Raw genomic sequence first — 26,204 nt, 5'->3', positions numbered from 1 at the left:
CATCGCCTCTTTTGCACCCATTCCGTGAATCTCTCAGCGGATATATCTGGCCCAAACGTCCCCCAACCTGGCCCCCACGGCATGTTGGAGGGATCCATCTGCTATAGCATTGACCGGACTGACAGCTCCTCTGTGGCTCATGGACCAGGCCCTTCCCTGAGCCTGCAGACAGCGGGTGTTCAGGAGTGACACCGAGGACAGCAGCCAGCCTGGCCGCCTACAAAGCTCAGACTGGAGACGAAGCTCGCTGTCATGCCTTTGCAATGCACAGGTGGCTGACTGGTTAATAGCACCGATTGTCCGGGAAGGGGGACTGCATTGTCTGACAGCCCAGGCACTTGGGCGGGCCCCTGGCCGTGGCTCGGACACGGGCTTCCGGCGGCTGCGGGGCAGTTGCGGGGAGCCCTTAGCCGGACAGCAGGAAAGAAATGGAATCCCATCAGGTTCTGGATTTAAGTGCCAGCACTTCTACTTGCATTAACTTTATTTATTACACAAATAGGACATTTACAAAGCACAACATGAAAGGTATGTAACAAAACAGACATTGGTTTTACAAAAAAAGTGCTTACAATTTTTTTTTTTTCCGTGTGTGTGTTTTCTCCCTCTGTTTTGTATTTAAATAAATAGTCTTGGTGGCCTGTGTGTTCCCAGGCTTCCCAGGCTGCTCTAACAGGCTAGTGGAGACCTGTCTGAATGGCAACATGCTACAACCACATGATCCACGCAAGGAACAGACCCTGGGGTGGGGGGAGGCTCAAGGCAGAGTGGGTACTAGGTGACCCACTTGGGCAGGGCTTGGCTGGCCACTTACCACAAGGTTGTGCTCAGGGCTTCGACATCAGGAGCAAAAATCAAAGGAAACCGAGCTCCCCAATCACCAGGGATCAGGCCCCAGCTCCTTTTGTTAACATCAGCACCCTGTGCATGGCCAGGTACGAGCTATTCAGTGGATGAGCTCTGAACTGAGCTGCACCGACCACATTCTGGTGCTACCTTCCCTTGGCCCCGAGTCACCTGGAACGGTCTTCAGAAGGGAAAGGAAGCGGGTTCCCAACTTGGGCTATACCTGGGCCTGGCCCTCCTCCAGGTCCCAGGGCGAGAAAGGCAAATAGGTTTTTGTTTTAAGTGCCAGCTTCAAGCATTTGGATATCGAAACCTTATCCAGACTCAGAGAGACAGAGAGATGCAATCAATTAGCGACGCCTACCACCTCTGACAACAGGGACAGCCGGTACATACGTGCCATGAACTTGCTTTCCCTGTCCTGGGGTCTCCTTCCAAGAGCAACAGGTCAGGCTAACCAAAGCAGGAGGGAGGATTCGGGCTAGCGCATGCCTACCAGCAGCCTCTAGTGGGAAATGCATCAGGACACCAAGTAATTCTGAAATTACAGGAGAAGTCTGGGACAAATGGGCGTCCCCTGAAAACATAAATCATGGTCTTGTGCAGCCGAAGCCCTTTTGTTTGGGGTGGAAGAGTTGCGGCACAGCAGGGTGGATGTGAGCACAGCTGTGTCTGGCCTGCATTCTCAGGAGTGGGTGGGGCTGGCTCTGGGCAGGGGTGGTGGGGAGTGCCCGCTGGGATCCTAGGCTTGGCACACTCACCTCCGCAGCAGGTCCCTTCTCTCTACTCAGAGCCGGGTTCAGACAGAATCCGCATTCTGCCATTTCCCAGGGCTCTGTTTCTCCAGCTCCGCCCCGCCTCCACTGAACGGCCCCTCCAAGGAAGGCATGACCCAAATGCCCCTATCAGGAGTCAACAAGTAGCCAGTGAGGGCTCCCGATTCTAACCCCGAAACGTTCAGAAATGCCGTCGTGCGTATCATACACCAGCTCCGCCAGTCTCCTGTGTATATGGCTGGCTAACTAGGTAGGAACAGTCTTCCCCCTATACACCCCGAGTTTTCTCTTCCCTCTCCTTAAAAGAGCTCGTGCCTCCCCCAGCCCACTATGCCACATGCGTCTCCAATGGGAGCCTCGGCCGCCCCCTCCCCCCAGTCCCTGCCGATCCCCTGCCTCTTGGTCTGGGCAGGGCTCCATCTCTGCCCTGCTGGGCCTCTCAGGGTTGGTCAGTGTCTCTTCTCTCTCTGAATTAACTTGACATAACCAGACAGATGGAAATGATAAAATTAGAACATAGCTTTCCTTTGGGGACATCCCACAAACACTGTAGAGTTTTCCAGACAAAAGCAACAGAGTGGATAACATTGGGGGGGTTGTCGGCTATTCAGAATTCAGAGATGGTTGCAAGGAAGTAGTAAATAAAGGCCAATATGGGAGGAAAGAAAACCTGTAAATTAGAAGGCTGTTGGCGTTGCACGGTTCAATTTGGCCTTTTGCTATTGTAATCAGCTTAAGTTGAAGATGACTCCTGTCTAAGTGGAAACACAGGCCGTTGTTTTCGCCCTGATTCCAAATTTCAGGGAGCTCTGCCTTGGGAGAGGAGGACTCCGCAGTGCTCTTGGCAGGTTCTGGTTCTCAGCAGGAGAAGGGAAGGCCAGGCCCGGGGGCCCAGCTGGCGGCGGGCGGGACGGTGGGCGAGGGGCGGGCGCGGAGCGGGTGGGCCCCTGGCAGTGGCTCGGGCACGGGCTTCCGGCGCCTGCGGGGCAGTTGTGGGGCGCCCGCGGACGGATGCGGAAGTGCCAACGGCGCTAGTACTGGAAAAGAATGACCTGCGAGAGGAGGGAGGGGGAGGGGGCTGAGCTGGGGGCCTGACACCCCCGCCCTGGCCCCCTGCAGCCCCGCTCTCCCCCGCCCCCAGAGGTCCTCTGAAGGCATGGAGAATGAGGGTGGCTCGGGACCCAGATCTGGGTTCCAATCCTAGCTCTGTCACTCGCGGTGAGACCCTGGACAACTCACTGCCCCTCTCCGAGCCCGTTTCCTCATCTGTATAACGGGGATGACAAAACCTCTCTCTCAGAATGGGGAGGGTTCAGTGAGACACAAGGGTAGCAGCACATGTCTACTGGGCACTGCGCCCTGCTCCTGGCGCCGTGTAACGTGCCTTCCTGACGTTATGGAACAGAAGACTCAACCCCGTGGGCGCATCCCGCCATTGTCTCCATCTGACGGGGAGGGCACTGAGGGGGGCAAGAGAGGGGCAAGTCAGGAAGCTCACGATCACACAGCTAGGCAGAGGTGGCCCTGGGTCCCGCAACACAGTCCTGGCCCCAGACCAAGCTCTCTTTGTTGTAACGCGTCGCTTCTGCGAGGCCAAGGGGACAGTAGTCATCGACGCTCACTACACATCAGGCAGCGGGCCAAGCCCTTCACGCACTTCATCATCACCAAGCCAAAAGGCGGCCAGGTGCCTGACACACAGCGGGCGATCAAGAACTGTCTGCCCCTTTCCCTCTCCCTCTTCCACCTAAAGCACCTGGCTGACTTCTCATTGCCACCAACAAGGCCAGTTCCCTGAAGTTCAGGTCAAGGATTGCTGGCTGGCTAGTCAATGGGAGGTGCCTTTTCATAGTAACGTGTCAGGAGGCGCTTTCAAGGGGTCCAGGGACATCCAGTAGGCATGGCCATATGGCCGTTCCATTTTCTGATCAAGAACAGATCAGTCACTATGAGGAGGAGCTGGAGGAAAGCAATGGTGATGATCTCCAAAAACATAATGGAAATAACCAACATCTATGGGGCACTTTCCGTGTACCACGCACTGTGCCAAAGTCTTCACCTACATTATTGCATCTACTCTCAGCAACAACCTTAGGTGGCGCCAAACGATGATTCTCCCCATTTTGCGGGTGTGGGAATGGAGGCTGAGAGAAGCTAATTGTGTTCCCAGGTCTCACAGTGAGAGGGCGGCAGAGCTGGGATTCAGAGGCTGGCTGACTCCAGAGCTCACACCGCACTGGCTCACCCCAGTGAGCTCTTCTCTGACCTCTGGGATGCCTGGCTTTGGGCTCTTATTAAGAGAAGCTGTCTCAAGAGGGATAACTCTGGTAAGACCCTACCTTCTGTGGGCCTCAGTCTCTCCGTCTGATCAATGACAGCATGGCTCTGATTTCTAAGAGCTTTCCAAGCTCCAAAATTGTGGAATCGGGGGACATGACCAAGAAGAAGTACGGTTCTGGAAACTTTCAGGAGTGTGTGGCCAAATGACGATGTGGCGGAGGCAGGGGATGCGCCAGGCAAATGCTCAGAACACGGTCCTCCTCGCTGGGCCAGTGCTGGTCCTGAGTGGGTTCAGGGGCCTGCCCCAGGGCCTACTGAGTCTCCTCACAGCTGGGCCAGTCAGGCCTGGAGGCATTCGGGAGAAAGTCCGTGCAGTCTTGCCCTGATCACACATGACCAGGTCTTGTGGGTTTGGCAAGAGATGGACAGAAAAGGTCCCCGGGAGCTGGCAGGAAGGACTGATAGGGAGAGGGTGGGAGGTCACGAAGGAGGGAGAGACATTTTTTTTTCCAGAGCTGCTGGATGTGAAGTTGGGGACGAGGCCCAGCAGGAGAAAACTCTGGCTCAGCAGCCAAACCCAGGGGCCAGAAACCTTGTACAGCAAGAGCTGCCAGACCCGAGACTGGCTCATCCTTCAGACTGAACCAGACATAACCACAAGCTTAGCTGAGTAACCAGGAGACAAGGGCTTGGCTCCAAGTGCTGAGCCCAACCCTAAACATTTCCAAGGCTCCCCTCTCCGCTCCCCTCTGGGCCTGGTCCAGGCCCTTCATTATGTGACCCCTGTCACCTCCTTGGCCTTCCGCCACACTAAACATCCCTCGGTCCCTCAGACCCAGGCTCTTCCATGCCTCTGTACCTTTGCACATGCTCTTTTCTTGACATGGAACACCCTTCTTCCCATTCCCTGCTTCTCCCTTACAGCTCAGCACTTCTTCTGGGTCCTCAAGGGCCATGTTCATCCATCACCTCAACTGCCCTGTCACCCTGCTCACCTCCTGCTCTAAGCCACATGCTTCTTGAGGACAGGGACTGTGCCAGCTTGCCTCTGCAGTCCCTGTGCCAGGGCTGATGGGACAAGTGACCTCTCGCAGGAGAGTGGCAGCTTTGAGGCCGGTAGTCCTAGGATCGAGGCCAGCTCTACCCACACTCACTGTGTGATGCTGGTGAGCTCCTGCCCCGAGCCCAGGTTTCTGCAGGCGTGAAACGGAATCAGTCAGAATCATCCCCCCAGCGAGGCTGTGATGGGTGAGGTCAGAGAGAGCACTGTGTAAAGTGCTGCACAAGAGGAAGTGATGACTGACCTGTACAGACTTCAGAGTCCAACAGATTCGAGGCATCCCTGCACGCCACCCTTCTGAGCCTCAGTTTCCTTATTTTCACCACAAGGATGGCCATCCCCACACCCACAAAGTGCTTGGAAGGCATCAATCAGACAAGGTCCGTGATGCACCTGCCGTGAATGGAGTCGCTGAAGCAACAGCAGCTCTTGCTGTGAGCAGGACAATCTTGGCGGGTGTTCACGGGGCGCGCTCACCCACCACCAGTTCTGTGGGATTTTGTATTACACGCTACCATTTATTTATAAATCCATCTGTCCAGCTAGGCTGTCTGCACTACAGACCTGCCCCATGGTGCCCAGCACAGAGCCTGGCACGCAGCAGGTGCTCATTCAGGAGGCAGAGTAAGTGGAGGTGTCCTGGAGGAGCGCCCCCCCACCCTCCGCCTCCCCAGCAGACTCTCTAGGGGTGTGGCTGGGGAACCTGCTTCTTTATAAGCTCCCCAGGTGATTCTGAGGCACGCCAAGATGGTGCTCTGCTGGCCTGGAAGGTGTCTGGAGATCCTTCCAGCTGGAAGGCACTGGCTCAGTGTTCCTGGCCCACCACAACTGCTGACTCCTGGGGCTCCCTGCCTCCCTGAGGACTGCTACTACGATGTTTCTAAAAGAGGCCTCCATTCAATAAAGCCAGAAAAATAAAATAAAATACAATAGGGGCGCCTGGCTGGCTCAGTCAGTGGAGCATGCAACTCTTGACCTTGGGGTTGTGAGTTCGAGCCCCATGTTGGGTACAGATATTACTTAAAAAAATAAAATCTTGGGGCACCTGGGTGGCTCAGTCAGTTAAGCAATGGACTTCGGCTCAGGTCATGATCTCACGGTTCGTGGGTTCGAGCCCCACACCTGTGCTGTCAGCAAAGAGCCTGGAGCCTGCTTCGGATTCTGTGTCTCCCTCTCTCTCTGCCCCTCCCCCCTCAAAAATAAATAAACATTTTTTTTAATTAGAAAAATAAAATCTTTAGGGGCGCCTGAGTGGCTCAGTCAGTTGAGCATCCGACTTGGGCTCAGGTCATGATCTTACGGTTCGTGGGTTCCAGCCCCACATCAGGCTCTGCACTGACAGCACAGAGCCTGCTTTACATTCTCTGTCTCCCTCTCTCTCTGCCCGTTCCCCACTCATGTGCGCGCTCTCTCTCTCAAAAATAAATAAAATAAAATAAACTTAATAAAAATAAAAATAAAATCTTTAAAACTAAATCAATAAAACAAGAGGCCTCCAGGGCCTCCCCCCCTGCCCCAGGACAGAGTCCAGACTCCCCCACTGACAGCCCTGAGCTCCCCACCTCTCACTGTCCCTCCCAAGCCTGGGTGCCAGAAATGTTGAACTGCTCAAGGTTTCCCGAGAGCCATGGTGGCTCATGCTTTCTCTGATGAACTCTGATTCAGTCTTTGGGCCTGGGGGCAGGTAGTGCCTCCCTCCGGAAAGTCCTCCTTGTGTTTCTCCTGAGCTGTGCCCCCGCTCTCCAGCTCCCTGGCCTCCCCCATCAGTTTGATTACACTGTGTGTGCTTCCCTTCCAGGCTGTGACCCCCTCGGAGCAAGAACCATGGTTTTTCCTCATCTCTATGCTCCTGGCAACTGACTTGGGGCTACTGGGCAAAGTCAGTGCACAGCAAATGTCAGCTGAATAAATGAGGAAGTGTATAGGTTCCATCTGGGCTCTGGGATCTGGAGCAAGCTGGGCCTCAATTTCTCCAGTCCTAAAACGAGGGGTTGTCCTAGGACAGAGGCTTGCAAGGCTCACTGACAGGTGTCTTGCCACTGAGAGGGAGATGGGGTTTCTACCTACTCTGTGGTTTCACCCAGAGCAGCTCTATCCACTTTTATCTGTGTTATAGGTTATGGAAAAAAAATTTTTTTTAAGTGTGAGGTGCTTAAAAACAAAGCTTTCAAACCACTGGCTGGGGGATACCTAAGCACCCTTCTGGATATTCAGTCCTGATGCTTGAGATAACCAGAGATCCCAATTACACCAAGAAGGCCCTGCCAGTTGACCAAGGTCACCCCCGGCCTGCTATTCCAGGCCTCCCCCAAGATAAGGGTATACACTCCTAACAGACAGGGACAAAAAGGAGGAAGGAGGAACGGGTATCAGGGTGGGATGCAGGGTGGTGTGTGACACAAGCCTTTCCTGAAACCACAAGATTTGAGCCAAGTAACTAAATCCACAAATCTGAAAAAAAGAAGGCCACTTATTGGTGGGGGGCTACGAGGAGGCCTCTGGAGGGGCTGTGCACATAGAATGTGCCGCTCAAGTGACCACCTCGGGGGCCTGGTGGGGGCTGGAGCATGCTAGGCAGAGAGGATCTACCACAGAGCAGCATGGGGCCTACCTGAGACCCATCCCTGGCAGGAAGGCTCTCACCCACCACACCCAACCTGGCTCCATTTACCTTCTCACCCCGGTTGGAGAGCGGCCCATCCATATCGGCTTTGAGGTGGACGGGGGGTGCGGTGTAAGGCAGCCGGCAGTGCACCTGCCCGCACTGTACCTGACCTGTGGACGAAAGGATGCCTTGGAACCCATCCTGCAGCCTCTGTGCAGGATACCTGTGTGCCCCGTGCTCAGCAGGATGGAGTCCTGGGGCCAGTTTCACTTTGGCCACTTACCAGCTGTGTTGTCCCGGGGCAAAACTTCAACAGAGGGTTATGAAAATCCCTATAATCTATAAAGTGCTATGTGATAACTGCCCAGCTCACTGATAAACAAACACTCCTATGTATTTAACATCTATATGCAAGGCTGTACCCCATTATTAAGATCCTCCCTTGGTGCCTTATACCTTCTTACCTGCCAGGTGTCACTCAGGCTTTACCTGTGTCCCTCCCAGAGGACCCTGCACTTGTACATCACCTTCTTAATGATGCTGTCCCTGATCACCCTGTTTATAACTGTACTCACCTCTACCCTCCCTGTCCTCCTTCCCAGCTTTGTTTCTCTTCCTTAGCACTTACCATCACCTGACTTACTGTAGATATCTATTGTTTACTTGGCATTATCTGTCTTTGCCAACTAGAATGCAAGGCCTAATAAGGGCAGGAATTTTTGTTTGACTTGAGAATTTTCCAGACTCTAGATCCTGATAGATTTCCAGTACCTAGAATGAGGCATGACACCTAGTAGGTCCTACACCTAGTAGGTACTCTTTGAATATTTATGGCATGAATCTCTGTACCTTATTCCAACACCTAAAACTGTGGGGGGAAAGTCCATCCTCAGATCTGACCTGAATCTCTCATGTTTCAGTGTTTTACCACTACAGTGGAGAAGTCCATGGCCTCTCTCTTCCCTACACTTCTTCCTCTTTGGTCATGGGGGGGAAAGCCCTGTACAGAGACTTAACAATCAATATGTAACTTAGGACAAGTCACCGTGCCTTTCTGAGTCACAGTTCCCTCATCTGTAGAGTAAGGCAGTTGCATGAGATTGGGGATTCTTAACCTGGGGTATTCTAGGAGTCCTGCGATCACATGGAAAACGACATGTGTACATGCATCTTTCTGGGGTCTGATTCCAAAGCTTTTTATCAGATTCCAAGCTCTAAGACCCCAGGAGACTCAGAATTGTGTAACTTTAGTTAACAGCAGAGCAAACTGCTGAGGTTGTCCTTCAGCCATGCAAGAGGGGGCAGGTCCAAACACTCTCAATACTTCCTGCCCCAAGCTGGGTTCCACCTCAAGGGGAAGAGGAAAGGGGACCTCAGCCTTTTCTCTGAGCGTCAAAGACACATCTAGGCTTGATTGGCAAAGTATGTGGGGAGTTCTAGCAGGACTCTGAAGGCCATGGCCCCACTCCCAAGAGGGTCACCTAGGTCCATTACCAACCCCATGGCAAGGGCTAGCTGGTAGCCCAGACTCCTGGTATCTAGAGAGTCCTGGGTCCTTGGCACCTTTAAGAGATGAACTAGATGTTCAATGGGCTCTGTGCAGCTTGAACATATGTCATTGTTTAGAAAAGAAAGGAAGAAAAGTCCCTCCTACAGAGTAGGTGGCTCAGAAATGGAACAGCGCAAACAGATATGGTTTCCAGCAGGCTGTCTGGTGCGATAGGCAGGAATCTGCACTTCCAGCTGTGCCAGCCAGAGCCACCACCACCATTACAAGAGCGGTTAATAGTTACCCAGCATCTACTGAATGCTGGAGACTTGAAGTCAGTGATCTCATCTGATGCTCACACACTGCTCTGAGATAAGGATTCTTATTGTCCTCGTGTTTGCAGATGAGGACATTGATATTCAGGGAAGCTACCAAGCTTGCCTGATGTCACACAGCTAGTAAGTGGCAAGGATGGCATTAGAAGCCTGACAGTCTCACCCCAAAGCCCACAATCAACCATTAAGGAACACTGCTCCTGTTCACTTACGTGGACCCTTGGTTTTCTCGTCTGCACAATGAGACAGTGATGTCTGATGTTTACAAACACGCTTAGTATAGTGTCTGGCACATGGCCGGGGCTCAGTAAACAGCAGGGCTCTCTCTGACCCCTCCTTCCCTTTCCATTTTACTTGGAGCCAGAGAAGGGAGGATTCATGTTTGTGGGTATGTTGTGGCCACTTCTATTTTTCTGGTCACACCCAGCTTTGAGGAAACAAACAAGCTCAACGGGAATGGAAATCTGTAATAAGCACCTGCTCCCTAGCAGATTCACTGAATGTTCATCCCCCAGAAATCCACAAGGCTACTCCCTCTCTCCTCCAGGTCCCTGCTCAAAGGTCACTCCACCTTGGCCCACTCCATCATTCCCATGGCATCCAGTCCCACTGACATGCCAGCCCTCCCTCCTTTATTAGTTGATTGTCTCTTTACCCATGTCCCACTCCAGAACGTGAGCCCCTGGAGCACAGAGTTGGTCTGTTATGTTCTCCGCTGTATCCCAGTGTTTAGCATGGAAAAGTATTTACTGAACACATCAATGGATTCTCACAACCCTGTGAGGTAGGCATTGTTAATGTCCCAGCTTACAGATGAGGATTCTGAGGTTCAAGGAGGGTAGGTAGGTGGGGATACTCCCACCACACGGGCCTTCTTCTGCAACCCCAAACACACCCATGCCACAATGCTTTCCCGACTAAGGCCTGCTTGCATTCATCTCCTCTGCTGCCCTGCACTCCTGCCTCCCCTCTCCTGGTGCCTCACTAATTCCTATCCATCCTTCCACTCTCAGCTTGCTGAGAGGCGTCATCTCCACACATTCCTATATTCCTATATTCCAGCACTTTTCCTATAGCAATCATCACAATTAAAACCATGCCCTCATCTGTCTGGTTATCGTGCCATGTTATCTCTTCCACGACAGCGCAGGTCCCACCAGAGCAAGCACTTTACCCGTCTTGTTCTCTCCCTAGCCCCTGGGCCCTCGCACACAGTGGGTACTTGGATGGTGTTTTTTGAATGGCGGAATGAGTTTTCTCTATGAAGGGTCCCGTCTCACTAAGGCGGAGACTGGGAACTTAGCCCCTCTCCCCAAACCCTAGGTCTGAGGGACCACAGAGCCCACGTCTTCACCCACCAGGCTCCGAAAGGCCTTCACCCACCACGCCTCCACCTCCCGCGCGCGCTCCTCCGTGACCCCTCGCCCGCAGGCTAGGCGGTCTAGCTGTGGCGGTCACTTACTCTCAATGTAGCCGTGCAGGGTGACCATGCGCGCCCGCTCGGGGCTGCTGAACGGGGAGTAGTGGATGTCTTCGGACAGGGCGGAAGGGAGGCGGGACGGCGGCGCCCCGGAGGGCGGCACGGGATGCTGCGGTGTGTGCTTTTTATGACGCGCCCGGCAGTTTTGAAACCACACCTGGAACGACAGCCTCAGCAGCCTCAGCCTCGCGGAAAAGGGTCGGACACACCGCCGGGAGACCCCAGGCGGGACTGCCTCGTTGCCTCCTGGGTAAGGGCGGCCACGTGCGCCCGGGCCTGCGGCTCAGCTGGAGACCAGCTACGCGCTGGAGAGCCCGCCCCCGGCCCCCTAGGCCCCGCCCCAGACCCGAAGGCCCCGCCCTCCCTCGGCCCCACCTGGATGACCCTCCTGCTGAGGCCCGTCATGTCCGCAAGCTTCTGCAGCGTCTGTGCGTCGGGGTTGTTGTCCTGCGCGAACTGCGCCTGCATAACCTGACGGGAGCAAAAGGGGCAGTGAGACAGGGACGCGCGGAGGTCTCCCAGACTGCGGCCCAATCAGAGGCTCCGGCCCGGAGGCCACGCCCCAGACAGCTACGGCCCCTCCCCGTCACCCGCGGGTCCGGGCAGAGGGGGCGGAGCCAGAGGTCCTCTAGGCCCCGCCCACGTCTACGCCCCACCCACAGCCCCGGCCACTCGCGGCGGGCCCGGGTACCTGCAACTGCTCAGCGGTGAAGGATGTCCGCGCGCGCTTGGCCGGCTTGGGCTGACTGTCCTGTTCCGAGGGCACTGCCCCCTCCAGCGTGAGGCCGTTCCCTGGGGGTGACAGAAGTGGCTGACCACGCGTCCCCATCTCTTCTAGTGGCATCCTGGAAAGGACGGGGGTGGGGGCAGCTGGTCCCTGGAAGGGTCAGGAGCGGAGTTGGCTGGGAGCGGGGATCCCAGAGTCCTAGTCCCTGAGCTCTGTCTTTAGGTAAGGGGCTTTCATTTCTGAGCCTCTACTCAGTACCAGACACTGCTCCTTCGGTGTGCCTTTTGGGTCTGTCTCACAGCCCCATTTTACAGCAGAGGAGAGAAACTAAAGCTCAAAGAGAAGAAAACCCCTGACCAAGACCTTTCGCCTAGTGGTTGACTCTAGCGCCCCAAGGGGACTCCCTCTTAGCTAAACTGGGGAAACCGAAGGCCAGTGGAGGTTAAGATGCAAGCAGGTTACAGAACTGCGGTTCTAATTTTGTAAAAATGTATGGAAGCAAAAAAGTTGAAAGGATATACGCCAAGGTGCTAGCAGTGGTTACTTCTGAAGAGTGCAATTATGGCTCTAGTTTCAATATTTCTGTAAGTTTTGAGGTTTTAACAGCAATCACATGTCACTTTATTTCTCCAAGGTTTAATTTCGTTAACTGGAGCATATGTTAGCCATTCTCTTTCCACTTCTATTACTTTTACAATCACACTAAACATAGTCCCCCATTTTATTTTTAATACCTCATTTTTTCTAGGTAATACATGCTCCTTCTCAAAAACTCAGAAAATTCAGGTAAGCACAAAGAAGAAAATAAAAATCACCAGTAATTCCAGCACTATTCACACAACTAGTTGTAATTTTTTTTTTAATTAGGAAGAAGACTATGTTGGGGGGAAAAAACAAACAAACATGCCACCATAAATACATGGGGGGAAATCTGGGAAGATATATACTAAAGATATGAGAGGTGGTGACATTTGGAGTGATCTTTATTTTCTTCTTTTTGCTTAACCATCTTTTCTAAATTTTCTATGATGGACGGGTGTGTTTAAAAGAAAACCAGTAACCAAAACTGAGGGTTGCTCAGTAAAGGAGATCTGAGGCCCCAAGCCTTCATGGTAGGAGTCTGGGGTCAGCCTAGATGTGAGAGTTAGCGTTGTAACTGGCCAGGCTGTGGGTAAGGGTGGCCCTGATAGGTCCAGATGTGGAAGAAGCCTGGGGTCACTGATGGGCCATGGTATAGGGGGAGCCCTGATTCCTGAGATTCCATCCCAGCGCCACTGCTGACTTGCCCACCACTGAGGGTAATTTCATACAACCCCAGCCTCATTTGCTTCCCACCTAGGCCCACTTAGTCCTGATCCTGGCAGGAGAAAGTGATAGCCTTGGTGTGGCCATGGTTTGGAACATTCTGGGGATTCCTGACTAGTCCCCAGGCTAGAAATTGAGGCAGGGTGGTCCACATACCTCCCAAGAGGCCCTGAGGCTGGGACAGACACTTTGTGGTATTAATGTCCCTTAGGAGAACAGGCAGGACAAGGATTGCTGTGCCATTTTTTAGATGGGAAAGTGAAACTTACAGGGGCAGCCACCTCCCAGCAGTCTCCCTTGCTTAATGAAGCCTGATTAAGCGGTCCCTGGAGCTCAGGAATGGGGTAGTATGGAATGGTGGTTAAAAGCCTGGGCTTTGGAGTTAAAGCAGACCTTCTAGGATGCAACCTTTGGCAAATCACATACTGAAGATAACCTCTGCCTGTTTCCTCATCTGTAAAATGGGGATACATCAGCTACTTCCTAGGGGTTTTTTTGTAAGGATCACACAAAATAGTCCACGTTACAGAGAAGCTAGCAGCTTCCAAAGACCCAGACAGGAAACTCATGGAAAGGGTCCCTAACTCCACCTTCAGCCTAGCCTCCATTCCCCCCCACCCCTTTCTAACCATTTGTGACTCTGTCCTCACAATCTCTGGAAGATGTGAACCCTGTCTGCAGGCCTATGTGTCTTGAGGAGACACAGTATTGGGGCCAGAAGAGATTTAGGGGATCTTTCTAGTTGACCCATCTCTCTTGCACAGATGGGGAGACTGAGGCCCAGATAAGAAAGGAAACTTCACATATCAGTACAGCATGCCAGCAGCAAAACTGGTGCTCAGGTCTCCAGACTCAAAGGCCTTTTCCCTCACAGCGTAGGCTGAACCCCGCCCCCCAAACCTCTGGCTTGGAGCTGCTGGCATGGGAGTTGGGAGAACAGAGTTGCATCATCTCTCTAGGACTGGCCCATGCCCAGTTCCAGGCAGCCTGAAGGGATCAGCCCTCAGGCCAACCAGAACTGTCTAAAGGTGGAGTAGGCTGCCCCATTGTGAGAATCAGCTCTAGGGTTCATTGGGTGCTTCCTGCCTTTACAACACATGGGCTCATCTATCTTTGAGAAGGTGTCTTATCACTGGCTCCATTTTACAGATGAGGAAACAGTTGCAGAGACAGACTACCATTGCAGGCTCTCAAGCAATGGTGGGTCAAGAGCGCATGCGCCGTGCACGGCCCCGCGCCCACTCAGTCTCCAGGCAATAAAGGAAGCGCCTGCTCCCAGAGGAGTGTGGTCAGTTCCTGGGGAGCTGGGCTGAGGTGGGAGAGGGCGGGGCACAGAGGTGTGGCAGGGTGCTGGGTGGGGCGGGTTGGGTACCGTTCTCGGCGGCCCTCTTGAGGTTCTCGATCATGGTGTCGTAGTGGATGCGGCACAGCACCTTCTCTTCGACCAGACCAAACTCCTCGCCCGTGGACAGCTGGCGCTTGCACGAAAAGCAAGCGAAGCAGGCCAGATGGTAGGCGTTGCCGCGTGCCCGCCGCACCCAGTCGCTGGCATAGATCTGTCGGCCGCACCGTGCACACTTGGTCCCAAATCGGCTGCGGGACACCGGGGCAGGAAAGGGGGTGGCGAAGCTCAGACAGGCTACCCCTTCCACCTCCCAGTGGCCCGCTGGCACCCTGTCTCCTGGCCTCCCTCACTCACAAATTTCCCTTTGCCTGGATCTGCCCCCTACCCCAACCCCCTGCAGACACCAGCTTACTCTGAAGGTGAGCTGGTGGGTGGTTTTATTTTCTTCTTAGTGCTTTTCTGAGTTTTCCAAACTTTCTACAATGACTCCTTATATTTATATATAACTAATCTGTTCACTCAAATGTATCATGAGTGTTAGGGAAAATGTAATAATATAATAACAGGCAAAATTTTGAGCACTTACCACGTGCCCAGCAAGATTCTAAGTGTTTTGTGTTGCGTATCCCAACTAATCTTCATTTTGCTGATGAGGAAAATGGGGACCAGAGAGGTAAAGTAAGTTACATAAGGTCACACAGCCTGCAAGGCTAGAAACCCACGATGAATAAACCGTACCCCAGCTGTAGAGATGCTCAGGGTTTCTTGGAAGCATAGACAGATATGCACTTACTGGCTTTGTGCCCTTGGGAAAATTATTTAACCCCTCTGAGTGCTCACTTTCCTTGCCCTGAGCTGAACTAGGTGACAACAGCAATGACTACCACTTAGTACTTAGTACTTTGAGTCTAAGTACTATTTGAGTCTAAGTCTATTAAGTACCCAGCCAGTCCCAGGCTCTGGAGCCCCATGGCATTCTAACAGTAAATGTTAAAAAGACAAAAAAAAAGTGGGGGGGGGGGAGGGGCAGATCGAATGCTTCCTCCCCCTTAAGCCTTCCTTGTTGGGCCTTTTCCCCATCTTCTCCCACCTCGAGGTGCAGCTATTTGGGTATGACTCCCTTCACCACCAGACTGCGAGCCCCTCCAAGAAGAAGCAGGAGTCTGGTTTATCCTGTCCCAGAAGTCAGCCCAAGGCCTGACCCCTGAGCACCTGGGAAGGTTTGTTCCTTAAGTGGATGACTCATCCTTTGACCCTGTCCCAGCCCTTTAGGCCTCAGTTTCCTCTGCTGCACACTCTTTCAGGGGATGATGTTACCACTCATCCAGCCCCCCAAGCTTAGAAACCTAAATCATTCACTCCTCCCTTTCCTCAACACTACATCTAACGGATCATCAGGTATTGTTGGTTCTTTTTCCTAAGTATCTTTGGGATCCATTTCGTCTCCAGTCCCACAGCTGCCCTCCTAGGCCAGTATCTGTCTGCCCTGATCTCCCTGCTTCCAGCACCACCCCTGGCAACCATTCCTCCACACAGTGGCCACAGAGAAGTTTCCAGCACGCACGGTGCATCCTACCCTGCCCTGCTTAAAATCCTTTGCTGATTCCACTCTACCTCAGGATCTGGTCCAAGAGCCTTGGAATTTACAAAGCCCAGAAGACCATAACCTCTTAGACTCATCTCCTCCCTAACTTTCCCCACCCCACACCCAAACAGGAGTCCCAGGCAGCCACAATGGAAGGTCAGTGCCAGGTCTCTATGGCCCCCTCTGAAGCACTTTCCCGGCCCAGGTCTTTGCACAGACTTTGTGCTCTTCACACACCCCCTCCCTGCAGAGCCCTCCAGTCCCAGCACCAGGCTCTCAACATTGGTCAGGCAGGTTTGTAAATGTCAGATTCTTCGGTTCTCCCTCCCACCCCCTGCAATCCTAGGAGAGAACCAAGAAGATTTGCCCTGTGTCCCCAGGGCCCGCACACTTGCACCCGGAGGAGCATTGGGAAATGCTTGTGACTGTGTGGAGAAAACAGCCTGGCAAATGCACTCTGGTTACAGCCTCGCCTGTCTTGCCGAATGCAAGCAACTGTCAATTGAATAAACGATCTTGGGTTGAACTGAAAGAGGGAGCGCGGAGGCCTCCGCCAGCCCGGCTCCCAGACGTAACTGTAACGCCACTGTCTCTGACCAGGACCGCAGGAGGACCCTGTCCCTGGCAGCGCGGTTTGCTCAGCTAAGGCTGCACTGTGCGCCTTTGCTGGGTCAACCGCCCCCTAAACTGAGGCGGCTCCCGACCTTGGAAACTCGGCTTCCCCAGGGACAGCCTAGTACAGCCCGCGGTTTCTTTCCCAATCCCTCAGTAAAGGGGAGAGGAAACCGCTTAGCCCACCCCTGCCTACTCTCGCCGCGGGGCGGACTGGGGGTTCCGCTGCCTGACTCGTTGTACACGGATTAGGAGCACTTTCCGGCCCTGGAGAGGAGGGAGAAGCCAGCAGTGTGCAGAGCCATGAAAGCGACTCAGGGACCCAGGGCGCAAGGTCTTCATTGCACACCCTCGACTTGGTGCAACCCCGTGAGGTGGAGACTCTAGCACCCGCTTTGCACACGTGGAATGGGAGGTTCAGAGGGGACAAGTGACTTGCCCAAGACCACAAAGAGCGTGGGGCAGGGGTCGAGGTCCGCTCTGAGGTGCAAAAGGAACCACTGGATCCCAGCTGTATTAACTGGAAAGGGACCTGGTCTTACCCCCTCGCGTCCCTACTCCCAGCCACCGGTCCCAGAAAGTCCCGCGGGTAGGGCCTGAGGCCCAGCGGGCTCGGGAAGGCAGAGAGTGCGTTCCCGGGGAGAGGGGAGAGCCGGGGAAGGGAAGGTCCCCGGCCTTCAGACTCCAGGTGAGAGCGGTTGCGTTTCCAGCCTGTGGTTTCCGTGCGCCCCCGCCCCGTGAGCTGCGCCAGAGTCTCCGACTCCGGGTCCCCGCGCTAGGCTGTACGGGATTCCTCGTCCTCTGCCAGAGATGAGTCCACGACACCCCGCACACCCGTGATCTCCCGGCTCCCCAAGTCCGCAACGCCCGGGCGCGGTCAGCGCCTACACTGTGCACTGCTTACTCCGAGGAGGACGCCGCGAGTGATCTCTCAGCAACTTTCTCACCCTCCACATGTCACCCCAAACGACAAGAGCTGTCCCCAGCCCTAGGATCTGCCCGCGCTCGCCGTGGCTCCGCCCAGTCAACGAAATCACCTTTGCGAAAGATCCTTGGGTGGGGGTGGGGGTGGGGTCATTATGCAGTTTTGGGTGCGTTGCGGGTCGCTCCTGAAACGTATCCTCCACCCAGGGCAGGGGTCAGTGGCACAAACAAGGGGGCACGAGGAGGCTTACGGATCGAGGCTCTGACAAACCGATTGACTCCTTCCCAGGCGGGCAGCGAGGCCCGAGCCGCGGGATTCCGGAAGCAGCGAAATTGGCGGCGAGACAACGAAACTTCAAGAATGGGGTGCTCGGGAGCTGCGAAGGGAGCGCCAAAGGGATTAGGGGGCGCGGCTACCCCCCTCCACCCCCAGCCTTGTGCGCACGCCTCCCTGGGTCCCCGCGCGCACCGCGGGGTAAAGGCTCCAAGGACTGAGGCGCTCGGCGCATGGACGCTTCGCATCCTGGCAACTGCCGAAAGGAGTGGGGTGGGCATCGCGCGTCTCCTTGCCCTCTCTCCCCTGAGGAGGGACCAGAGACGTCTGGGTACTCGCGGTTGTGCAGAGGGAGCTGTGCGCCCTTGGCCAGGGCAAACTCGCTCTTCTGGCCTACTTTCTCTGGATACCGAGAGGTGCTCAGTCATTATTTGCTGGGTGAATGAGCCTCAACGAAAGAGCCTTTCCCCCGTATTAAGCTACCCGAAGCTGAACCGAAGCTCGAGTGGGAAGGCCAATGTTAGTTATAAAGCTGGTGAGCCGGTGGGGAAACTCAAACCAGAATTCAATTATTTTACGTTCAGGACACTCACTTGCTGGCCGTGGGGAGATTCTAAGAGGCAAACAAGGTGGATTGGAGGTGGAGCCCTTCCTATCCCCTCTGCTCCTTCCCTTCTAGGCAAACTCTTAGGAGAAGAAGCCAGAAAAAACAGAACCAGCAATTACGAGGTTAAAACGCCCCGCGCCACGGAGGTCCCGGCCCTAGGCCCCTCCCCAGAACTCCTCTCTCCGCTCCCCCAACATCTGTCCCCCAACAGCTGGCGGCCGCTGGGCCGCTCTCTGCCGCGGTGGGGGGCCGCTTCCCAGCTATAAGCCTCCCTGGGGACCCTCGCTCTGGGGGAGGGGGTGGGTTTCTCCCGCAGGAGCCCGCGGTTGGAGCTTGGGCTCTAGGAGGAAGGCCAGAGAAAGCTGAGGGCTTGCCCTAAGTCACATGGGCCAAGCCAGGGACAGGAACTTCAGCCCGCTGCCCTCGCCCAGCCCAGGACACTCTCTGAACCCCACCCGTATCAACGCCAGGAGCAGTAGTTAACCCTTTATTCCCCACTCAAGTGGGCAGGAGGCAAGGGGGCCAGGAACCATGGTGACCTGATCCTGACAAAGTTGATCTAGTCACAGCCCCTGAGGAAGTCACTCCTGTCCTAGTCCTCCCAGGGCCCATCCAGGGAGAGTCACACACCAGAGCCGGTGCTCCCTGTGGAAGCCAATGGAGGGAGGGCCTTTGGCCTCAACTCCTTAGGGCCAGGAGAGAGAGGTCTTTGCCACTCCACCGGCCACATGTTGTAGGGAGAGCTACTGCTGACATATCTCCCCTATAAAAGACCAGTACAGAATGTTTAGACACAGGGATGGTGGTGTCCACAGCCATGGGGCTTACCCAGGCTCTGCCACTTACTAGCTGCATGGCCTCACCTCTCAGACCCTCAGTTTCCCCTCCTCTAAGGTGGGGATGATGAGAGTATGGTAATTACCGGGTGGATTTGAGGATTCACTGGGATAAAGTATGCAATGAGTTAACAATTCCTGGCTGGAGCAGAGTTCTATACATTCTGATGAGCAGTATCCTCACCCCTGCCCAGCCCCTCTTACCCCCTCTCACTGTGTGACCCTGGGCTCCACTTTTCTCTCTCCCCAGGACATCAGTCTCCCCAGCCATGCAATGGGCATGATGCTTCAGGAAGCTGAAGGGGGAGGCACTGTAGATCAGTCCATGCCCTGTTCGGCAGGCAGCAGCGGCAGGTGTGTGTGTGGGGGAGGGGGGGTTTGGGGGGGGGGGCGAAGGTAGAGACAGCTGTCTGAGGTTGTGGTTGCTGAGGGCAGTGGAGATATGAATGGCCCAGGAAGGAATGCTATTTTTCCCTCAGGACTTTTCTTCACTTCTTGGAAGGAAATAGAAAGAAAACGGTCTTAACCAAAAAAGTGAAGAAATTAAAAGCAATATCATATTTCCCTGGTGGTAATTTCTTTTTTTCTGCTAGGGCTCAGGGAGCGAGGGTTACTGGGAATCTGATTGAGGCCACAAGGGCTGCTGAGGTCCCTCTTTAGAGAGAGAGTTGGAGAAAGTGAGGCAGGAGGGCTGGCAGTCTTGCTAAGGGCATCCTCTGTGCTCTGCAGTCTCCTTCCCCGGTGAGTTTGGAGAGCCTTCCTAACTTCTGACTTCCTGAGCCACCAACACCAGGCTCTGCTAAGGGAGACTATTGGGGGTGGTGGTGAAAAGAAGGGGCAAGATGAGGAATAGAAAAGCGGAGAAACCTTCCCCTAAGGGATAAGACCAAAGATTAGAGGACCATGGAAGCCCCCTTGTGCCCTCTCCATGAGGTCTTGGCCACTTCCTCCCTCCCTCTGTCCCACTGAGAGATCTGGTCTCTCTTTGGGCAGAATGCTCCAGGCCCTATCCCACCAGACCCTTGACCTTGGGTTTCAGGAGGCAGAGGGCTAGGGAAACTCAGTGCATGGCCTCTCCCTGAGCCCCAGCTCTTGAGGAAGAGGTCTGCCTCCCACGCCACCCCAGGAAAAATTCCCTTGCAGCAGCCACCCTGAGCCTGGGCTGCTGCTGAGAGCAGGCAATAGTCCATGCCTGGTGTTCCACGGCTTTTTCTTTCCTTTTTTGTGGGTTTTGTTATTTTTGTTACAGGTGGAACTGTCAGGGATGGGTTACGCTTGCAGGGAGACTTGGCTGGGATAGAAATGATCAGGAGAGCCCCAATTCTTCCCGCATCCCAAGGAATGTGAGCTTTTATCCCATCCATTCTCTTACCTCAAAATCTGTTTTAGTTTTGCTTTGGGGGCTTTTGTCACTGGAAAAGGATTAACGCTCAGAACCTGCAACCTAGAAAAGGCCTGGCCCCATCCTTCCAGACAAGCCCTGCTCCCCCAACCACCAGAGGAAATGCTATCAGGGGACTGTGCCCAGCACCCACTCTGCCAATGGTGCCAATGGTGACAATCCAGGCATCCGTAGCACCTGCCATTTAGGGAGGTGCTACGGAGCCTTTCTCCCTGCCCTGGCCTCCTTGGCAGTTCAGACAGACAATCCTGGAAGTTGGACACTGAGGGCAGAGAGATGTAGTTACTTGACCAAGGTCACACAGTGGTTGTTGACCTGGCAGACCCCACTTACTGCCCATACTCGCAATAGCTACACATCCCACCACTGCAGTGGGAAGGGGGACTCCAGAGCCAGTGGAGGCTCTGAACAGCAGGGTCAGGACCTGAATTTTGACTCTTCCTTGAAGGCCTAGTAAAGCACAGTGTCCCAGAAGATTCGGTCCATCCTGGGCACGAGCTGAGGCTAGAGAAACAGCGAGGAAGTGTGGACAAGTGGTTCATGAAGCTGCCAGGTCCACCATCACCGGGAGGGCCCGGAGAGGAACCTAGCCCTGCCTTACTCTGCAGGAGGAGGCTGAGATACCATCCTGCTGGGTGCCCCAGGCAGGAGCCCTGTCCCTGGCCAGCTGAGGAGCCCCATGAGCCCTAAAACAGCAACTGGCTTGGCTTTTGGTTTCTTATTTGTTTTTTTGGGTTTTTTTTTTTTTTTTGGCTTCGTTTTTAACCAAACGGAGTCAGGCACAGAGCAGGGATGTGGCAAGACAGGGACTCTAACCTTCATTTCCTGCCCAGCCAGCCAGCAGTCGGATGGGACAGTGCAGAAAGACACCATGCTCCTGTTACATTACCACACAAGGATAACCCCCTCTGACGCACACGTGTGGCAGTCCACATCCACACACCCACTTTCACATCGCACCCTTGGCTCCTCAATGCCAGGGTTAAGGCCTTAAGCAGGAATGCTCCCTCAGAGAAGGGGAAGGGGGTGGGAGGAATGATGAGATTTCGGAATTCTTGCCTTGTCACCTCTGCGTCCCTGTACAGATGTAATCGTGTCTTGACTACCTTGCGGGCACGTGCGCACACACACACACACACACACACACCAGGCGAAGTCCCAACATTCACACAGAGACACACACTCCTGACACACATTTAAACTAAAAGACAAAAATGGTCATAAAGGACTACACACACTGTCCTCATACCCCTGACCTTGCTCAGTGATGCATTCCTCCTGTGGCACTGCACAGATCCGGACAACAGAGAGACACAATACGTTCCTTGCATGCTGAGTCCCAGGCCACCTGGGCGAGCTCTCCTCTCCCAATGCACACCTCAGCTGCAAGGATCTTTCACAAAAGGAAGAGTCTGCTTCCGAAATCATGCTTCCTATGCTTTTCCCCGAGTACTCCAGCCCCAAACGCTGCAAACTTCGCCCTAGACTCAAGATCTCTTTCCAGGTGCCAAGGAGACTCAGAACCAGAGGCAAGGAGGCAGGAATTAGCCCCCCACCACTTTCCTTGACTCTCAGGGCCAGGGGTCTTTCTAGGAAGACTGAAGCCATGACCTCCGCAGAGACAAGGATGGGAAGGATGTCTGCGGGTTAGGTAGAGGTTATAGGGGAACAGCTTTCACCACTTCCTGACAAAGCCCTTGGGGACAGGCATCCCTCCCAGGAAACAGTCCCATTCCACTCTCCCCACTCCGTAGGCCTGGAGGCCCCGCCTCAGGTTAGGTTCACGCTTCCCGGAGGGATCACACCGGAGGTGGCTGTGCCCCTGACCTCGCTGTGACCTCGACCCCATGACCAGGTCAGGCCTGAGATCGTGGTTAGGAGCCGGGGCTGAGATGAGGCGGCGCGGCGAGAGCTGCCCAGACGCGGCTCTGCAGCTCGGAGGGCCCAGCCCAGGGTAATGCCACTCGCAGCCCTGACTGCTGTGCCCGACAACCCTGACCTTCCCGGCGGCTCAGAGTCAGAGCCCAGACCCGCAGAGGCTGAAGCCCCGACCGAAACGACGACGGAGCTGAGACTGAAACAGGCGCCTGGGACCCGGGCAGGATCCCAGACTGGAAATGCGACACTCGAACGACGCCAGGGTCTGAGTTGAGGCGGAGCCGGAGACAGAGGTTGGGGCTTAGGAAGAGGCGCTTGGATATGAGAGCCGCGAGGCTAGTGCTTGGGGCCCCCGACCAAGACCCAGACCCACAGCCAAGCCAAGGGCAAAGCCGGAGCGGGAGTCGGGAACCCGGCTCAGGGTCCGGCCCCGGAGAGATGCCGGCGCGGCTGGAGTCGGAGCGGGAGTTGGAACCCAGAGCCGAAGCGCACTGTAGGGGCAGCCAGATCGCGTCTGGGATCGGAGCGGGTCGGAGCCAGAGACCAGGACGTCAGAGCTGGACCGCGGCGCTTGGGGTCGGAACCGGAGCCAGACACTCTGCAAGACCCGAGACGGAGCCAGAGACGCGACCCAAAGCGAGTGGGCCGCAGGAACCGGAGGCGGGTCGCGGGCCCGGACCTGTGCCTGCACCGGCGCGCGGCCTGGAGCTCCTCTTTTGGGGCGCTGAGAGCGGGCCGGCTGAGCCCCCGCGGCGCGCAGGGCGTGCACTCGGGATCGGGGCTCCGGAGCCAGAGACCAAGCGCTGCCAAAGGGTCCTCCGTGCGCGCCAGGGGCCTGCCTCCGGCGACACTGCTGGCCCAGCGGCGGCAGCCTACCTGAAGTAGTCCATCTTGCAGAAGATTTCCTTGTTCTTGATGTAGCAGCTGTTCTGCTGCCTCAGAGACGTGCGACAAACGGAGCACTCGAGGCACCGCACGTGCCAGATGAGGTTGTTGACCTGGGGAGGGGGCGGAGGTGGGGGCCGGCTCAGCGCGGGCCTCTTTTCACGCCCGGCCCCAGCCTCCCCGGCCCCGTTTGCTGAGATGGTCGCTGAAGGTCTGAAGGTGCGGAGGCTGCCCTACTTTCCTTCTGTAACAAGGAAGCTTAGGAAGGTAGACATACACTCTTCCCATTTTTCAGACGGAAACCCGAGGGGGCAGAGAGACTCTAAGATTTGCCCAAAGCCGCACAGTCAGGCAGCGGCTGAACCAGGATTAGGAATTTAGTGGACCTGGCACCGGCGCCGCTTCCGTGCAGTCCTCGGGGCTGCAACCCACACCCCGCCAACACACACGCAACACCCCGCCCCTGGCTCACCTTGAGCAGATACCGGTCCAGGATCTCGAGGCCGCAGCTGGAGCAGATGTTCTTGCCGGCGGATGGCACGGAGGAAGCGGCAGAAGGCGGTGAGCAGACAGATGGCGTGCTAGGTGTACAAGGGGAGGCCCGACCCTCGTCCTTGTCTAGAGCGCCTGCCAAGGCCTCGGCGTCCGACTGAGCCTGCGGTCGGGGAGAGAGGGAGAACCGCACGCTGAACTGAGCGCCCACCCGAGTGAGTGCCAGAGGCTGCCGCCGCCTCGGAGACAAATCTGGGGCCCCAGCGCATCAGTCGACAACGAAATTCTCCCGAGTCGCCGCGCTGTGGGCTACAGGATAGGAATGGAAGGGCCTATTGGAGAGGAAGGGACGGCCCCAACTTTCAACCCGCGCGTTCTGGGTGCTGGGGACGGTCAAAGTCTACACTTCCGGCCGGAAAACCGAGGCTCGGAGAGGGGCGGCGCCCTCCCGCTGTCCCCCCGCGCTTGGGCAGCGGCTTTGGGGCCGGAAAGCCGGTCAAGGTCCCCAGGGCGGGACAGCCGGGGGACCGGGGATCGAAGGCAGGGCCGAGCGAACTCACCATGGCTGGCGGCGCGGTCCCTTCAAGGCAGCGGGTGGTCGCTTTGCAGCCGGACCCTGGCTGGGCCATCACCTGGGGGAGGGGGAGGGAACTCAGGCGGCGGCGGCTGCACAACTGGCTCCGCGCAGCCTGAGCCCAGCGCCTCCCCGCGCCTGTTATATAAACCGGCGCGGAACAATGAGTCTTAACTTTGTAGTGGGCATTTAAAGCCCTTCCCCACAAAAGCGGTGTCTCTCTAATGAAGCAATTTGAATTTGGATTGGATTTTTTCCCTCTCTCTCCCCCTCTCCCTGCACTTAACCCGTGGCTCTTGAAGTAATCGCTTAGTTCCCTTGCAATCCAAGCCTCTGAGGGGGAAAAAAAACACGCGCACACACACAAACTACCTGCAATTAGAAATTGTCGTGAATGCCCAAGATAAGAGGTAGCCAGAGTGTCAATTCCAACTGTCAATCAGTGAGATCCATCAGGCCGCCCAAAGAATTGCAAATTTGATTTTTTAATGGTAGTAATTAAAAATCGAATTTTTTCTCTCTCCACCCACCCCCCTTTCCTCGCTCCCTTCTCCTCCTCTCGACACAAAATGCAAAAAGGAGAAAAGAGAGAAAGAAAGAAAATAAAAAGGAGATGGGTGGGGGGGGAGGCGTTTGAGGAAAATAAAACCCGGAGCGCTGGGAGCATCAGCCCTCCAGCCCAGCGCGCGCTTCGAAATTGATGCGGCGATATTGACACGAATTCAGGCGCCTTTGGAGGGCCAGTCGGAGGGAAACCCGGAGCAAAACGGGGGCGAGATTCGGGAGGGGGGGGAATGGAACCAAAAAGAGAAGACAGAGGCGTCCAAGAAGAGGAAAAAGCACCCTCCAGCCCCTCGGCGCGCCCGGGACCGGCCCCGCGTCGGGATTCTCAGCGTTGCGCCAGCACAACCCCCGGCGCATCGGCGCTATCAGCGCCTATTCAGACGGACAATACCCGCCTCGCCTCCTCTTGATTCGCCTGTGTCTTTGCTAAATCGCTTTTTGAGAAATTCCTCCAACATTTGCATAATGTGTTCCCGCTTTCCGCGACCCCCCCCCCCGCGCTCACGCGCGCTCACACACTCACAGACACACACTCACAGGCGCACCCCCGAACCCCTCCTCCCCGCGGCCGCCCGCCGCCCGGCCCCTGCCGGACCGTGGCCCGGGCCGCTCACCCACTCGCTCGCTCGCTCACCTGGTCGGTGGCGGGGCCGCCCTCGGCCGGCAGCCGGCAGCCCTCGGGCAGCGCCGGGGCGGCGTTCTCATGCTTCCAGTACATGGGCCGGGGAGCGGCGGGCTCGGTGGGCACGCAGCGCGGAGGGCCGCGCGGAGAGGGGCCACGGCAGCAGCGGGAGCAGAGGCTGAAGCAGGAGCTGGAGGAGAGCGGAGGCGCCGGCCCCGCCGCCCCGGGCCCGGCCCCAGCCCCCGCCCCCGGCCCGCGCGCAGCCCCGGCCTCCCCGGCTGCCGCCGCCGCTGCCTCGGAAGAAGGTCCCGACAAACTTGGAGAGGCCCCCGCCCCCTCCTCCTCCTCCTCCTCCTCCTCCTCCTCCTCCTCCTCCTCCCCCTCCTGGTCGTCCTCCTCCTCCCCCTCCTCCCCCTCCTGGTCGTCCTCCTCCTCCTCTCCCTCCTCCTCGTCCTCCTCCCCCTCCAGCTGCGGCGGCGGCCGCCCTGCCGCTGGAGCCCCGCTCGGTTCAAGATGAGTCATGCGTGACCAATCCCCTCCCCGCCAAGGCAGAGCGAGACACACACAGCAAGGCAGCGACCCAGAGACACACACACACAGACATATAGACACACAGAACCTCAGAACTGCTGACAGAGACTCAGACAGCTGACATGCAAAGGCATCAGAACCCCCACTTCCACTCAGCTCTCACTGCCGCC

At 55.8% G+C, this 26,204-nt stretch overlaps 1 protein-coding gene across 3 annotated transcripts; it reads right to left on the bottom strand.

Moving 5' to 3' along the window:
- Positions 1 to 472: 472 nt before the first annotated feature.
- LHX6 (LIM homeobox 6) lies at positions 473 to 25,815 on the bottom strand. Of its 3 annotated transcripts, none has more exons than XM_058694261.1 (10): positions 25,516 to 25,813; positions 24,304 to 24,375; positions 23,724 to 23,906; positions 23,243 to 23,364; positions 14,276 to 14,496; positions 11,563 to 11,663; positions 11,247 to 11,342; positions 10,854 to 11,028; positions 7,634 to 7,737; positions 2,526 to 2,674 (listed from the first exon to the last, which is right to left on the bottom strand). In XM_058694261.1, exons 1-10 carry the CDS (start codon positions 25,597 to 25,599, stop codon positions 2,654 to 2,656), a joined length of 1,179 nt encoding a protein of 392 aa, XP_058550244.1. In that variant the 5' UTR covers positions 25,600 to 25,813; the 3' UTR covers positions 2,526 to 2,653. The 3 variants fall into 3 exon arrangements, with proteins under 3 accessions (XP_058550246.1, XP_058550244.1, XP_058550245.1); XM_058694262.1 differs by lacking the exon at positions 25,516 to 25,813 and adding an exon at positions 24,690 to 24,883; XM_058694263.1 differs by lacking the exon at positions 7,634 to 7,737 and having other exon boundaries at positions 473 to 2,674; positions 25,516 to 25,815.
- Positions 25,816 to 26,204: the final 389 nt, after the last annotated feature.

Source organism: Neofelis nebulosa, chromosome 12 (assembly GCF_028018385.1).
Source record: "Neofelis nebulosa isolate mNeoNeb1 chromosome 12, mNeoNeb1.pri, whole genome shotgun sequence".
NCBI lineage: Eukaryota > Metazoa > Chordata > Mammalia > Carnivora > Felidae > Neofelis > Neofelis nebulosa.
This window is presented reverse-complemented; position numbering and strand designations above follow the sequence as displayed.

Coding starts and splice junctions, on each gene's coding strand:
- LHX6 (XM_058694263.1), bottom strand. CDS start 25,599: ATGTACTGGAAGCATGAGAACGCCGCCCCGGCGCTGCCCGAGGGCTGC. Junction 23,365..23,723: donor TGGACCGGTATCTGCTCAAG/GTGAGCCAGGGG, acceptor CCCCCTCCCCAG/GTCAACAACCTCATCTGGCA. Junction 14,497..23,242: donor TGCAAGATGGACTACTTCAG/GTAGGCTGCCGC, acceptor GGTGTCCCGCAG/CCGATTTGGGACCAAGTGTG.